Source organism: Hyla sarda, chromosome 12 (assembly GCF_029499605.1).
Source record: "Hyla sarda isolate aHylSar1 chromosome 12, aHylSar1.hap1, whole genome shotgun sequence".
Taxonomy (NCBI): Eukaryota; Metazoa; Chordata; class Amphibia; order Anura; family Hylidae; genus Hyla; species Hyla sarda.
Window position 1 is genome coordinate 21,914,552 of NC_079200.1, and position 12,401 is coordinate 21,926,952.

At 43.9% G+C, this 12,401-nt stretch overlaps 1 protein-coding gene across 2 annotated transcripts in view; it reads left to right on the forward strand.

The window, feature by feature from the left end:
* The first annotated feature begins 10,615 nt into the window (after window positions 1–10,615).
* Window positions 10,616–12,401, forward strand: part of LOC130296985 (keratin, type I cytoskeletal 13-like) — a 48,003-nt gene continuing 46,217 nt past the window's right edge. The window contains exon 1 of one of the 2 annotated variants that reach the window (XM_056549110.1): window positions 10,616–10,657. In XM_056549110.1, the coding sequence (XP_056405085.1) occupies window positions 10,631–10,657 (27 nt within the window). In that variant the 5' untranslated portion in view covers window positions 10,616–10,630. Of the gene's footprint in view, window positions 10,658–10,806; window positions 10,831–12,401 lie in introns of those variants that run through there. The other variant, XM_056549111.1, reaches the window with a different exon arrangement.

Genomic DNA, 12,401 nt, shown 5'->3' on the forward strand with positions numbered 1-12,401 from the left:
TTGTGTTTCGGAGAATTACCCCGTAGTCTTAAAGGGGTATTCCAGGAAAAAACCTTTTTTACATTTTTTTATATCAACTGGCTCCAGAAAGTTAAACAGATTTGTAAATTATAATACAAGGAAGAAAACATACGTGCACTCACCTCCTGGAGGCCGGAAGAAGCACGCATTCACGTGTGAAACTGCCGGCGTAGCCTCCGAGCGCCGTTACACCTGCGCTGATGCTGTGATCTAGCTACCCGTCTACCGGACCTATAAACCAAATTGTCTCCACTGAGCTGTGAGTGCATGTATGTTTTCTTCCTTGTATTATATTTGACACTTCACTCTTCGTATGTGAACCCCGCAGGAGACGACTATGTAGGTTGCCGATACCGTGCTGCACCATAATTAAGGTGAAGTAACCTCTTTGTGTGCCCTCTCCTTTCCCGTCTTATCATTATTTAGATTTGTAAATTATTCTATTAAAAAATCTTAATCCTTCCAATAATTATCAGCTGCTGAAGTTGAGTTGTTCTTTTCTGTCTTTCAACAGTGCTCTCTGCTGACATCTCTGCTTGTCTTGGGAACTGCACAGAGTAGAAGAGATTTGCTATGGGGATTTTCTTCTACTCTGGACAGTTCCTGAGACAGGTGTCATCAGAGAGCACTTAGACAGAAAAGAGCAACTCAACTTCAGTAGCTCATATGTACTGAAAGGATTAAGATTTTTTAATAGAAGTAATTTAAAAATCTGTTTAACTTTCTGGAGCCAGTTAATATATAAAACAAGTTTTTTTTCCTGGATAACCCCTTTAAGCCATGACTAAGGGTTATCTTTGAAATGCATCAAGCTAAAAAAAAGCTAATTTGTATCGGATTTTAGAGCGCTGGACATTCCTTCTATTACACAACAGTAAAACTGGGCCTCTCTATTGTGACAAATACAGGGTCTGTATTTGTCATGCATTACCTCTCAGGCCTTGAATTAAGTTGTTATACCTTCCTTTATACCTTATGTGTGGTGACCTGGTACAGAACATACTACTCTGCCTGCCCTGTCGGGTAGATGTTGTCTCAGGTGTCTGTTTCGCTCCACAGCTCCAGGGAACTTGTTTAATGTTGTGTTTCTTGTCCCTTGTTTATGCCATTGTATGTTGTTCATCATGTATAACATGTACTGTACCTTTTCATAGAAAGGTTGCAAAGGTGTCATGTGATCACTGTGGCCAATTAGGGTCGCCGGCCCTAAGCTACCTGGTCTGGCTAGACAGGGAGGAATCAGTTCTAGTTGGGGTCCAGAAGGAGAAGGAGCTAAGTCTGGTCCTGGGCAAGGTCAGTGGAGTCTGAGGAGAAGTCAAGTGTTGAGTGTTATCCAGGTCATATCAGTCAATGTCCAAGTTGTGGGGACAAGTGCCTGAGAGGCTAAAGGACCCCATAGCGCAAGTCAAGGATAGTGAGAGGGAAGTTCCTCTGTCCACCTCCGTCCAAAAGTCAAAGTCCACCCCTGGCGGTGAACAATTCGGTGGATGTAGCGTGAAGTACCCCAAGTCGGCGTTAGTTGGCTCCAAAGTGTGCCTAAAGTATACTTAGGCTATGTTGAATCATAACAGTTGCACTATAACTACAAGTCCCAGAGGGCTTTTGCAACTTTACCCCATTTATTGCAATACCAAAGTTTGCCGTTAAATTGCACGGACCGTAACATCCGCCTGCAAGGACTTTCAGTAAAAGTAATTTCCCTATTGCCCCAGTGCTTGGCCCAGAAAGCTGCTTATCCTTGGAGTGTGGAAGTTAACATTACCCTGGCTTCACAAATCTTTGTCTGTCTGTCCCTTTAGCCACCACATATGTACTGTGTACTCTTCGTACTTCTTCCTCTAGAAGACCATTGTTCATATTTAATTTTGGGTTGGAATTTGAACAACAGGTTTCACTATATTAGATTATGAGACATGCTATCAAATTTGCCACATGTGATGGGTGTAACACTATCGGATGCTGGCGATGGTGGGGCTTCAGAATAGATGTCTTTTTGTCCATAATGGATCTTCTATTTTATTTACAATGTAACCTGGTACAGTATTTCCTTTACCTCACATTATCCAATAGTTCATTTCTATAATAAATTACATATCTAGGATTTTGTAAAGTTACAGGTTTGCGTACTGTCATGGTCATCATCCTGTCACTGGATTCAGAAATGTGATTAAACAATGGTTCAGCTGCACCTTCATGTAATCAACAAGGTGTCATTTTTGGCTATAAGTATTGGACACTCCCTACCCACAGCTCAGAGTGAGTAATTCCATGAAGAGACTAGATGATATTGTTGAATATGCTGATAGCGCACAAAATATACAGGATATCGTGCCAGCTACATTCCTCTTAATACAGTACTTTTACATAAAACGCGTTGATACGGGGATCCAAAAACTAGCTCATGCACACTTATGCAATAAAGATTAGTGATGAGCGGCATTGCCCATATTCGAATTCACGATATTTTGTGAATATATAGACGAATATTCGTCCTATATTTGCAAATTTTGCGTATTATATGTTATATTTGCATATTCGCGTATTTGAGAAAGAAAACAGGGGGTGGGCAAGTTTACTATTGGTTGCTAGGGATGTTGTTGATAACCTCTGACAAGTGTATGTGCATCATTTTAGTTGGCCCACAAGTGAAAAGAAGGAATATGCGCATATGCGGAAAAAAAGTCGCGATAAAAATGCCAATATGCAAATATTCGCGCCCAGCACTAATAAAGATCTGTAATATGGCATCCTAAGAAATCTATGAACCCCTACAGTACCTCCATATGCCTCTGATCCCCACCTAGCATGTCCCATGTCTAATGCAGGTGTCTTCTTGTGGCCTTTTGGACCCCTCAGGTAAGACCTCTAGCTCTGAATCCCCTATAGCTACACCCTATGGGGGAGATATGTCAAAAACCTGTGCAAAGGAAAAGTTGCTGAGTTGCCCATAGCAACCAATCAGATCGCTTCTTTCATTTTGCAGAGGCCTTGTTAAAAATGAAAGAAGCAATCTGATTGGTTGCTATGAGCAATTGGGCAACTTTTCCTCTGGACAGGTTTTGATAAATCTCCCCCTATGGCTCCATGATACACAACTGTACAGACTCCTTGGGGGAGATTTATCAAAACCTGTACATTGGAAAAGTTGCCCAGTTGCCCATAGCAACCAATCAGATCGCTTCTTTCATTTTGCAGAGGCCTTCTTAAAAATGGAAGAAACGAGCTGATTGGTTGCTATGGGCAACTGCGCAACTTTTCCTCTCGACGGGTTTTGATAAATCTCCCCCCTTTGTCTCCACAGTTCTGTACAGGTACAGAATCTGAAATTTTTAGAATTTGTTGCTCACTAATCGTAGCACATACAGGAGCGTACGCTCACTGTGTGCCTACTGTCTAAGGCAGTGGTTCCTGCTCTGGCCTACACTTCAGGCCTCGCTGCGCAGTTAAAGGGGTGCTCCGCTGCTCAGCGTTTGGAACAAATTGTTCCGAATGCTGGAGCCGGCGCTGGGAGCTCGTGATGTCATAGCCCCGCCCCCTTCATGGCATCACACCCCGCCCCCTCAATGCAAGTCTATGGGAGGGGGCGTGACGTCTGTCACGCCCCCTCCCATAGACTTGCATTGAGGGGGCGGGGAATTACAATATGCGGGGGCGGAGCTATGACAACACAAGCTCCCGGAACAGTTTGTTCCAAACGCTGAGCAGCGGAGTACCCGTTTAACTGTGCAGCGAGGCCTGTAGTGTGGGCCAGAGCAGGAACCACTGCCTTAGACAGGAGTCTCTGCACTTGGCCTTGTAGAATCTGATGCAAAATCTGAATCGGAAGAATATTATAAGAGATTCAAGAACATTGGATCTGAAACTATTTTCCAGGCATTTGTTCGTCTATAGTAGTCAGGATCAGAGCCAAGGGTAATCACCAGAAGACCTGTCAGGATAGGCAGGCCAGAGGATGAGACAGAAGCTTAGTCAGGAATAGAAGTAGAACAATTTTTATCAAACAAAACAATCCTAGGAGCAAGGTAGTCTCTGGAAAACATTTTTTTTTTTTTAAATCAACTGGTGCCAGAAAGTAATTTGTAAATTACTTAAATTAAAAAATCTTAATCTTTCCAGTACTTATTAGCTGCTGAATACTACAGAGGGAATTATTTTCCTTTTGGAACACAATGCTTTCTGCTGACATCTCTGTCTATTTTAAAAAACTGTCCAGAGTAGGAGAAAATCCCACTTTCAAACATATGCTGCTCTGGACAATTCCTAAAATGGACAGAGATGTCAGCAGAGAGCACTGTGATCATGATGTCAGCAGAGAGCTCTGTGATCCAAAAATAAAAGAATTTCCTCTGTAGTATTCAGCAGCTAATAAGTACTGGAAGGATTAAGATTTTTTAATAGAAGTAATTTACAAATCTGTTTAACTTTCTGGCACCAGTTGATAAAAAAAAAAAAAAAAAAAAAAAAAGGTTTCCACCAGAGTACCCCTTAAAATTTATTTTCTGTCTGACCACAGTGCTCTCTGCTGACACCTCCGTCCATTTTAGGAACTGTCCAGAGTAGGAGTAAATCCCCATAGCAAACATATATAGCTCTGGACAGTTCCTAATATGGACAGAGGTGTCAGCAGAGAGCTGGTCAGACTGGAAAGAAATTAAAAAGAAAATAACTTCCTGTGGAGCATACAGCAGCTGATAAGTACAGGAAGGGTTAAGATTTTTTAACAGAAGTAATTTACAAATCTGTTTGACTTTCTGGCACCAGTTGATTTAAAAGATAATGTTTTCCAGTGGAGTACCCCTTTAACTCAAAGAGTAAATGATCAAGGCCTGAGAGGATGCACAAAGCTCACATTATTTCCAGAACAGCCTTTAGGTGCCCACCAGATGTACGATAAGGTACAAGATGGAGGCTGTCAGGCTGAGGAGGACGTTTAGAGGCCCTCTGGGAGTAGGACGTTAAGAGGCCCTCCAGGAGTAGGACGTTTAGAGGCCCTCTAGGATTAGGACGTTTAGAGGCCCTCTAGGAGTAGGACGTTAAGAGGCCCTCCAGGAGTAGGACGTTTAGAGGCCCTCCAGGAGTAGGACGTTTAGAGGCCCTCTAGAAGTAGGATGTTTAGAGGCCCTCTAGGAGTAGGACTTTAAGAGGCCCTCCAGGAGTAGGACGTTTAGAGGCCCTCTAGGAGTAGGACGTTAAGAGGCCCTCTAGGAGTAGGACGTTTAGAGGCCCTCTAGGAGTAAGATGTTTAGAGGCCCTCTAGGAGTAAGACGTTTAGAGGCCCTCTAGGAGTAGGACGTTTAGAGGCCCTCTAGGAGTAGGACGTTTAGAGGCCCTCTAGGAGTAGGACGTTTAGAGGCCCTCTAGGAGTAGGACGTTTAGAGGCCCTCTAGGAGTAGGATATTTAGAGGCCCTCTAGGAGTAGGACGTTTAGAGGCCCTCTAGGAGTAGGACGTTAAGAGGCCCTCTAGGAGTAGGACGTTTAGAGGCCCTCTAGGAGTAAGATGTTTAGAGGCCCTCTAGGAGTAGGACGTTTAGAGGCCCTCTAGGAGTAGGACGTTTAGAGGCCCTCTAGGAGTAGGACGTTTAGAGGCCCTCTAGGAGTAGGACGTTTAGAGGCCCTCTAGGAGTAGGATATTTAGAGGCCCTCTAGGAGTAGGACGTTTAGAGGCCCTCTAGGAGTAGGACGTTAAGAGGCCCTCTAGGAGTAGGACGTTTAGAGGCCCTCTAGGAGTAAGATGTTTAGAGGCCCTCTAGGAGTAAGACGTTTAGAGGCCCTCTAGGAGTAGGACGTTTAGAGGCCCTCTAGGAGTAGGACGTTTAGAGGCCCTCTAGGAGTAGGACGTTTAGAGGCCCTCTAGGAGTAGGACGTTTAGAGGCCCTCTAGGAGTAAGACGTTTGGAGGCCCTCTAGGAGTAGGATATTTAGAGGCCCTCTAGGAGTAGGATGTTTAGAGGCCCTCTAGGAGTAGGATATTTAGAGGCCCTCTAGGAATAGGATGTTTAGAGGCCCTCTAGGAGTAGGACGTTTAGAGGCCCTCTAGGAGTAGGACGTTTAGAGGCCCTCTAGGAGTAGGATATTTAGAGGCCCTCTAGGAGTAGGATATTTAGAGGCCCTCTAGGAGTAGGATATTTAGAGGCCCTCTAGGAGTAGGATATTTAGAGGCCCTCTAGGAGTAGGCTGTTTAGAGGCCCTCTAGGAGTAGGATATTTAGAGGCCCTCTAGGAGTAGGATATTTAGAGGCCCTCTAGGAGTAGGACGTTTAGAGGCCCTCTAGGAGTAGGACGTTTAGAGGCCCTCTAGGAGTAGGATATTTAGAGGCCCTCTAGGAGTAGGATATTTAGAGGCCCTCTAGGAGTAGGACGTTTAGAGGCCCTCTAGGAGTAGGACTTTTAGAGGCCCTCTAGGAGTAGGACGTTTAGAGGCCCTCTAGGAGTAGGACTTTTAGAGGCCCTCTAGGAGTAGGATATTTAGAGGCCCTCTAGGAGTAGGACGTTTAGAGGCCCTCTAGGAGTAGGACGTTTAGAGGCCCTCTAGGAGTAGGACGTTTAGAGGCCCTCATCACTACACATTTCTCTGGGTGGAATAAATGCTTCCTTACCAGCCATGCAATTATCCATAAACATTTGTTGCCAACTTCAGAAACATTGCTGCATATATTACGGCTCAGCACATCCATAAATGACAATCATCTTTACTGAGATGCAATTAGTGATGATTGAAATTTTCACTGTAAAATAGCTGAGAGCTAGAAATAGCTGATTCTCCGCACTAATAAAAGCTAAACTAAGACTGTTTAGACACGTTGTTGAGTCATGGACCATCCATGGTGCGGTAGAACACAGTACACCTCACACTCATCTACACATGTATCTCATATATCCTATGGCATAAAAAAATCATTCAAACAGGGCTGATTCCGATAAGATTCAATATATTCCTTCCAAAACCATTGACATCTCTTCCAAGTATATCCCGGTGCTGATGCCAGCAGTGCAAGATCGTACAGGTAACAAAGATTGGGCACTGGGATTGGCAAGGGCCGAACCTTGCAGGTCTCAAGCTGGTCATGCACATAAAGGGAAACTCCACTGGCCAGCATTCGGAACATTTAGTTCCAAATTCGGTGTGTGCGCACTGTGGGAGTCAGCCATACCCCCTCGTGCCGTCGCGCCACGCCCCCTCAATGAAAGTCTATGGGAGGGGGCGTGATGGCAAATGCTGGCCAGTGGAGTACCCCTTTAATGTTGACCAAACTTGAAGATTTTGGTGGAATTGGATGGCCATCTAATGAATATGGTGGCCTTATGATTTCTCATGATGACAGATGTTGTTGGAAAGAGTGATTGGCCAGTTGGCTTTTTTAACCCTACTAACTATATAACACACCCTTCTCTCCAATGACATCATCTGTTGGGGTAAGAGTCGGCAGGGCACCATACACTTTTAGAAGTTGTAAGGGTTTGGCTAAGTTAAAGTGTACCTGTACGTGAAACGCCCCCTCCCATAGTCTTGCAATGAGGGGGGCGGGGTGTGATGTCATGAGGGGGCGGGGCTATGACATCACGAGCTCCTGGCGCCGACTCCAGCGTTCAGAACAGTTTTTTTCCAAACGCTGAGCAGCGGAGTACCCCTTTAACCAGACCTGGTTTTATTCCTGTGGTCCGGCTCATTCCATGTGTCCAGGTTAGCCATCTCCTGGTTCCCAAGGGGTCATAAGAAGTTATGATCCACCTTCTTATGCAGTTTAAGAAAATAAATAGGATGGCGTGTCTTATCACATTATCATAGCTGTGGTTTTCTTGATGACTTCTTCCATGGATATTATACAAAAAAAGAATGGAATTGTATTGTTAGCTTTGAAGGGATGTGTGGGCTGTTATGTGGGCATTTTCTGCCGCAAGGTAAGGGTACCACTCCTTTGTTTACCAGTGCAAACTGGCATAGACAGTGATGGCACTGTAGGAGTACTATAAAAAACAACCGACAAAGAAAAAACTAGAAAGAAATTTGCCAAAATTAACAATTGCTAGGGTAATACTCATGTAAAACATGGTGTATCGGTCAAATGATTAAAGGGGTACTCCACTGGAAAGCATTATTTTTTTTTAAATCATTTGGTACCAGAAAGTTAAAGGGGTACTGCGCTGCTCAGCGTTTGGAACAAACTGTTCCAGTTTACAAACCCCCTCCCATAGACTAGCATTGAGGGGGCATGGCGTGATGTCATGAGGGGGCGGGGCTATGACATCACAAGCTCCCAGCGCCGACTCCAGCATTAGGAACAGTATGTTTCAAATGCCGAGCAGCGGAGTAACCCTTTAAACAGATTTGTAGGTTACTTCTATTTAAAAATCTTAATCCTTCCAGTACTTATCAGCTGCTATATGCTCCACAGGAAGTTCTTTTCTTTCTGAATTTCCTTTCTGTCTGACCATAGTGTTCTCTGCTGACACCTCTGTCCATTTTAGGAACTGTCCGGAGCAGGATAGGTTTGCTATGGGGATTTGCTCCTACTCTGGACAGTTCCAAAAATGGACAGAGGTGTCAGTAGAGAGCACTGTGGTCAGAAAGAAAGGAACTGGCACCAGTTAAATTTTTTTTTCCAGTGGAGTACCACTTTAATGTTTATATATATATAGTAATTGTGCTAGGATTTGCACAATTATATTCATTGCTTGAAGGTTCAATGTTGCTCCATTGTATATGCCAGGGGACCAGTAATGTAGCTTCCAAAAAATTCCAACTTCCTATCCTCGGTTACAGTGGTTTAAGTGGAGCCAAAGCACCACCTTCTCTTACAAGTAAAATACTAAAGCAGACACATTAGATATGTGATAGCTGAACCCGACAATAACATGAGTGTGGAAAGTGGCGTCCAATCTCTCCCCAAATGGCAGATGTTGGGGGAAAAAAAAGATCTGGCAAGTTGGGTTTCAATATGCCTGATCCTTTTGTTCTTGGGAAGATAAGCTACCACAAGAGATCCCTGTTGGTTGAACAATGGTTGGCCAACTTAATCCCCTATCCAGTTGCCGGGGGTGCCGCGATCTCAGCTGCGGCACCCCAGACATCCGATGCGCGGAGCGAACTTCGCTCCCTGCCAGATGACTGGCGAGGCTTGTGACATCAAGTCTGCGCCCCACTCATGACGTCACTACCACGCCCCCTCAATGCAAGTCAATGGGAGGGGGAGTGACAGCTGTCAGGTCCCCTCTCATAGACTTTCATTGAGAGGGCGTGGCTGTGAAGTCATGAGCGGGGCGTGACCATGACGTTACGAGCCTCCGGCACTGCACCCGATGCTCTAAACGAACGTCAGGTGCAGCAGGGAGAGCGCGGGGGTCCCCGGGGGCGATCAGACATCTTGTCCCCTATTCCTTGGATAGGGGATAAAGTGTCTAGTGGCAGAGTACCCCTTTAAGAGAGTGTATTATATATATATATATATATATATATATATACATGGGTACGTTGGTACGTTTAAAAAATATATACAGATTTTACAAAAAAAGTTATTAATTCTGAAATTAGTGTCCATCAGGAATGGAGAACATAAACAGCAGTTTCTTAAAAGTGTGCAGGAATTGGGATGGGATGTGGCTCTCCATAGCACGACAGATTAACTATAATTTATGCCAGGGACTGGGGTAAATTGTAGCTGAAATCTACAGCAGGTCATAAATTACATAGGGGGAGATTTATCAAAACCCGTCCAGAGGAACAGTTGCCCAGTTGCCCATAGCAACCAATCAGATCACTTTCACTTTGCCTTGCACTTTCATGTTGCCCATAGCAACCAATCAGATCACTTTCATTTTGCAGAGGCCTTGTTAAAAAATGAAAGAAGCAATCTGATTGGTTGCTATGGGCAACTGGGTAACTTTTACTCTGGACAGGTTTTGATGAGTTGCCCATAGCAACCAATCAGATCGCTTCTTTCATTTTTTTTAACAAGGCCTCTGCAAAATGAAAGTGATCTGATTGGTTGCTATGGGCAACGTGAAAGTGCAAGGCAAAGTGAAAGTGATCTGATTGGTTGCTATGGGCAACTGGGCAACTTTTCCTCTGGACAGGTTTTGATAAATCTCCCCCATAGGGGGAGATTTATCAAAACCTGTCCAGAGGAAAAGTTGCCCAGTTGCCCATAGCAACCAATCAGATTGTTTCTTTCATTTTGCAGAGGCCTTGTTAAAAAATGAAAGAAGTGATCTGATTGGTTGCTATGGGCAACTCAGCAACTTTTCCTCTGGACAGGTTTTGATAAATCTCCCCCCATAGATTGTAAAGATGCACCAAATTTATACAAAGGCCTGCGCCTCTTCCATAGCAACCTACTCCAATGTACTGTAGCTAATGACTGGGGTATGAAATGCTTCATTCAATCTGCTCCTGCGAGTTTGTACCTAGAAAAACGTAGAAGGTCTCTGAGGTATTGAGGGAACCAAGTTGAGGTTCTGTCGTACGAAATTGGAGGTTTGGGTGTTGAAATTCCATAAGGTTGATGCAACATGATTAATACTCCTCCTGCTGCCAAATACACACCTGCGGAGTACCCCTCCCTCATTGTCTTCAGTTTTGTTAATGCCTGTCAGCTCTTCCTTAACATGGGAACATGAATTGGGTGACAAAGAGCTCCAGGGTAAAGTCAGACCTATTGTACAGCAGTATATCCATTCTAAGAGCGTTCATCATTCTCAGAGCCGTAGAGCTACTGTTTATTTTGTTAATGTACCAAGATGAGATCGCATTGATATATATTTCACTAGATGGGAGGAAGATCATAGCAACAGAACTAGGCGTCTCATGGGAATGGTAATCCATCACTGGAAAGGCATCTCAGCAATATTTTGCAGTAACTTGTCATAAGATAGACCAGGTTAGATGCAAACACAAGCAAAATGGTGACCTCTGTGGGTGCCCTTCCTTTACCCACCTTCATTTATCCCATTCTGGAGGGGCAAACGTTGTTTAAAGGAGTACTCCGGTGGAAAACGTATTTTTTTTTTTAAATCAAATGGTGCCAAAAAGTTAAACAGATTTGTAATTTACTTCTATTAAAAAGTCTTAATCCTTCCAGTACTTATTAGCAGCTGTATACTACAGAGGAAATTCTTTTTCTTTTTGGATTTCCTTTCTGTCATGACCACAGTGCTCTCTGCTGACACCTCTGTCCGTTTTAGGAACTGTCCAGAGCAGCATATGTTTGCTATGGGGATTTTCTCCTGCTTTGGACAGTTCCTCACATGGACAGAGGTGTCAGCAGAGAGCACTGTGGTCGTGATAGAAAAGAAATCCAAAAAGAAAAGAATTTCCTCTGTAGTATACAGCCGCTAAGTTAAACTTTCTGGCACCAGTTGATTTAAAAAAAATAAATAAATAAAGTTTTCCAGCAGAGTACCCCTTTAACCAGCTTGCCCCTTGACTGGTGAGCCTGGTCCTTTAAAGCCGTACTCCGGCAAAAATGTTTTTATTTTAAGTTCCTTCTAGTACTTATCAGCTGCTGTATGTTCCACAGGAAGTTATATTCTGTATGAATTTCCTCTCTCCACAGCGCTCTCTGCTGACACCTCTGTCTATGTCAGGATAGGTTTGCTATGGGGATTTTCTTCTGCTCTGGACAGTTCCTGACATGGACAGAGGTGTCAGCAGAGAGTACTATGGTAAGACAGGAAGGAAATTCAAAAAGAAAAGAACTTCCTGAGTAGCATTCAGCAGCTGATAAGTACTGGAAGGATTAAAGGGGTACTCCACTGGAATTTTTTTTTTTTAAATCAACTGGTGCCAGAAAGTTAAACAGTTTTGTGAATTACTTCTATTTAAAAATCTTTCTTTTTGAATTTCCTTTCTGTCTGACCACAGTGCTCTCTGCGGACACCTCTGTCCATTTTAAGAATTATCCAGAACAGGAGCAAATCCCCATAGCAAACCTCTCCTGCTCTGGACAGTTCCTGACATGGACAGAGTTGTTAGCAGAGAGCACTGTGGTCAGACAGAAAGGAAACTAAAAAAAAAACTTCCTGTGTAGCATACAGCAGCTGATAAGTACTGGAAGGATCAAGATTTTTAAATAGAAGTAATTTACAAATCTGGTTAACTTTTTGGCACCAGTTGATTGTAACATTTGTTTTCCGCCGGAGTACCCCTTTAAGAGAGACGAGCCTTGGCCTGTTTGACCCTAACATTGGTGTTCATGGAGATGATCCTTGTTCATAAATGCAAGAAGGAAGGGGCAGACCTAAGCAAGAGTCCAGGGCCGGATTATCATTGGAGCTCTCGGATCTCCATCTACGCTGCCCACTCCCCTGCTGCAGCTAGGGGTGCCATCTGGCTGGTATTTTATCGGCATAGCTGGTATTTTGGCCACCCTGCCGGTATTTTTTATA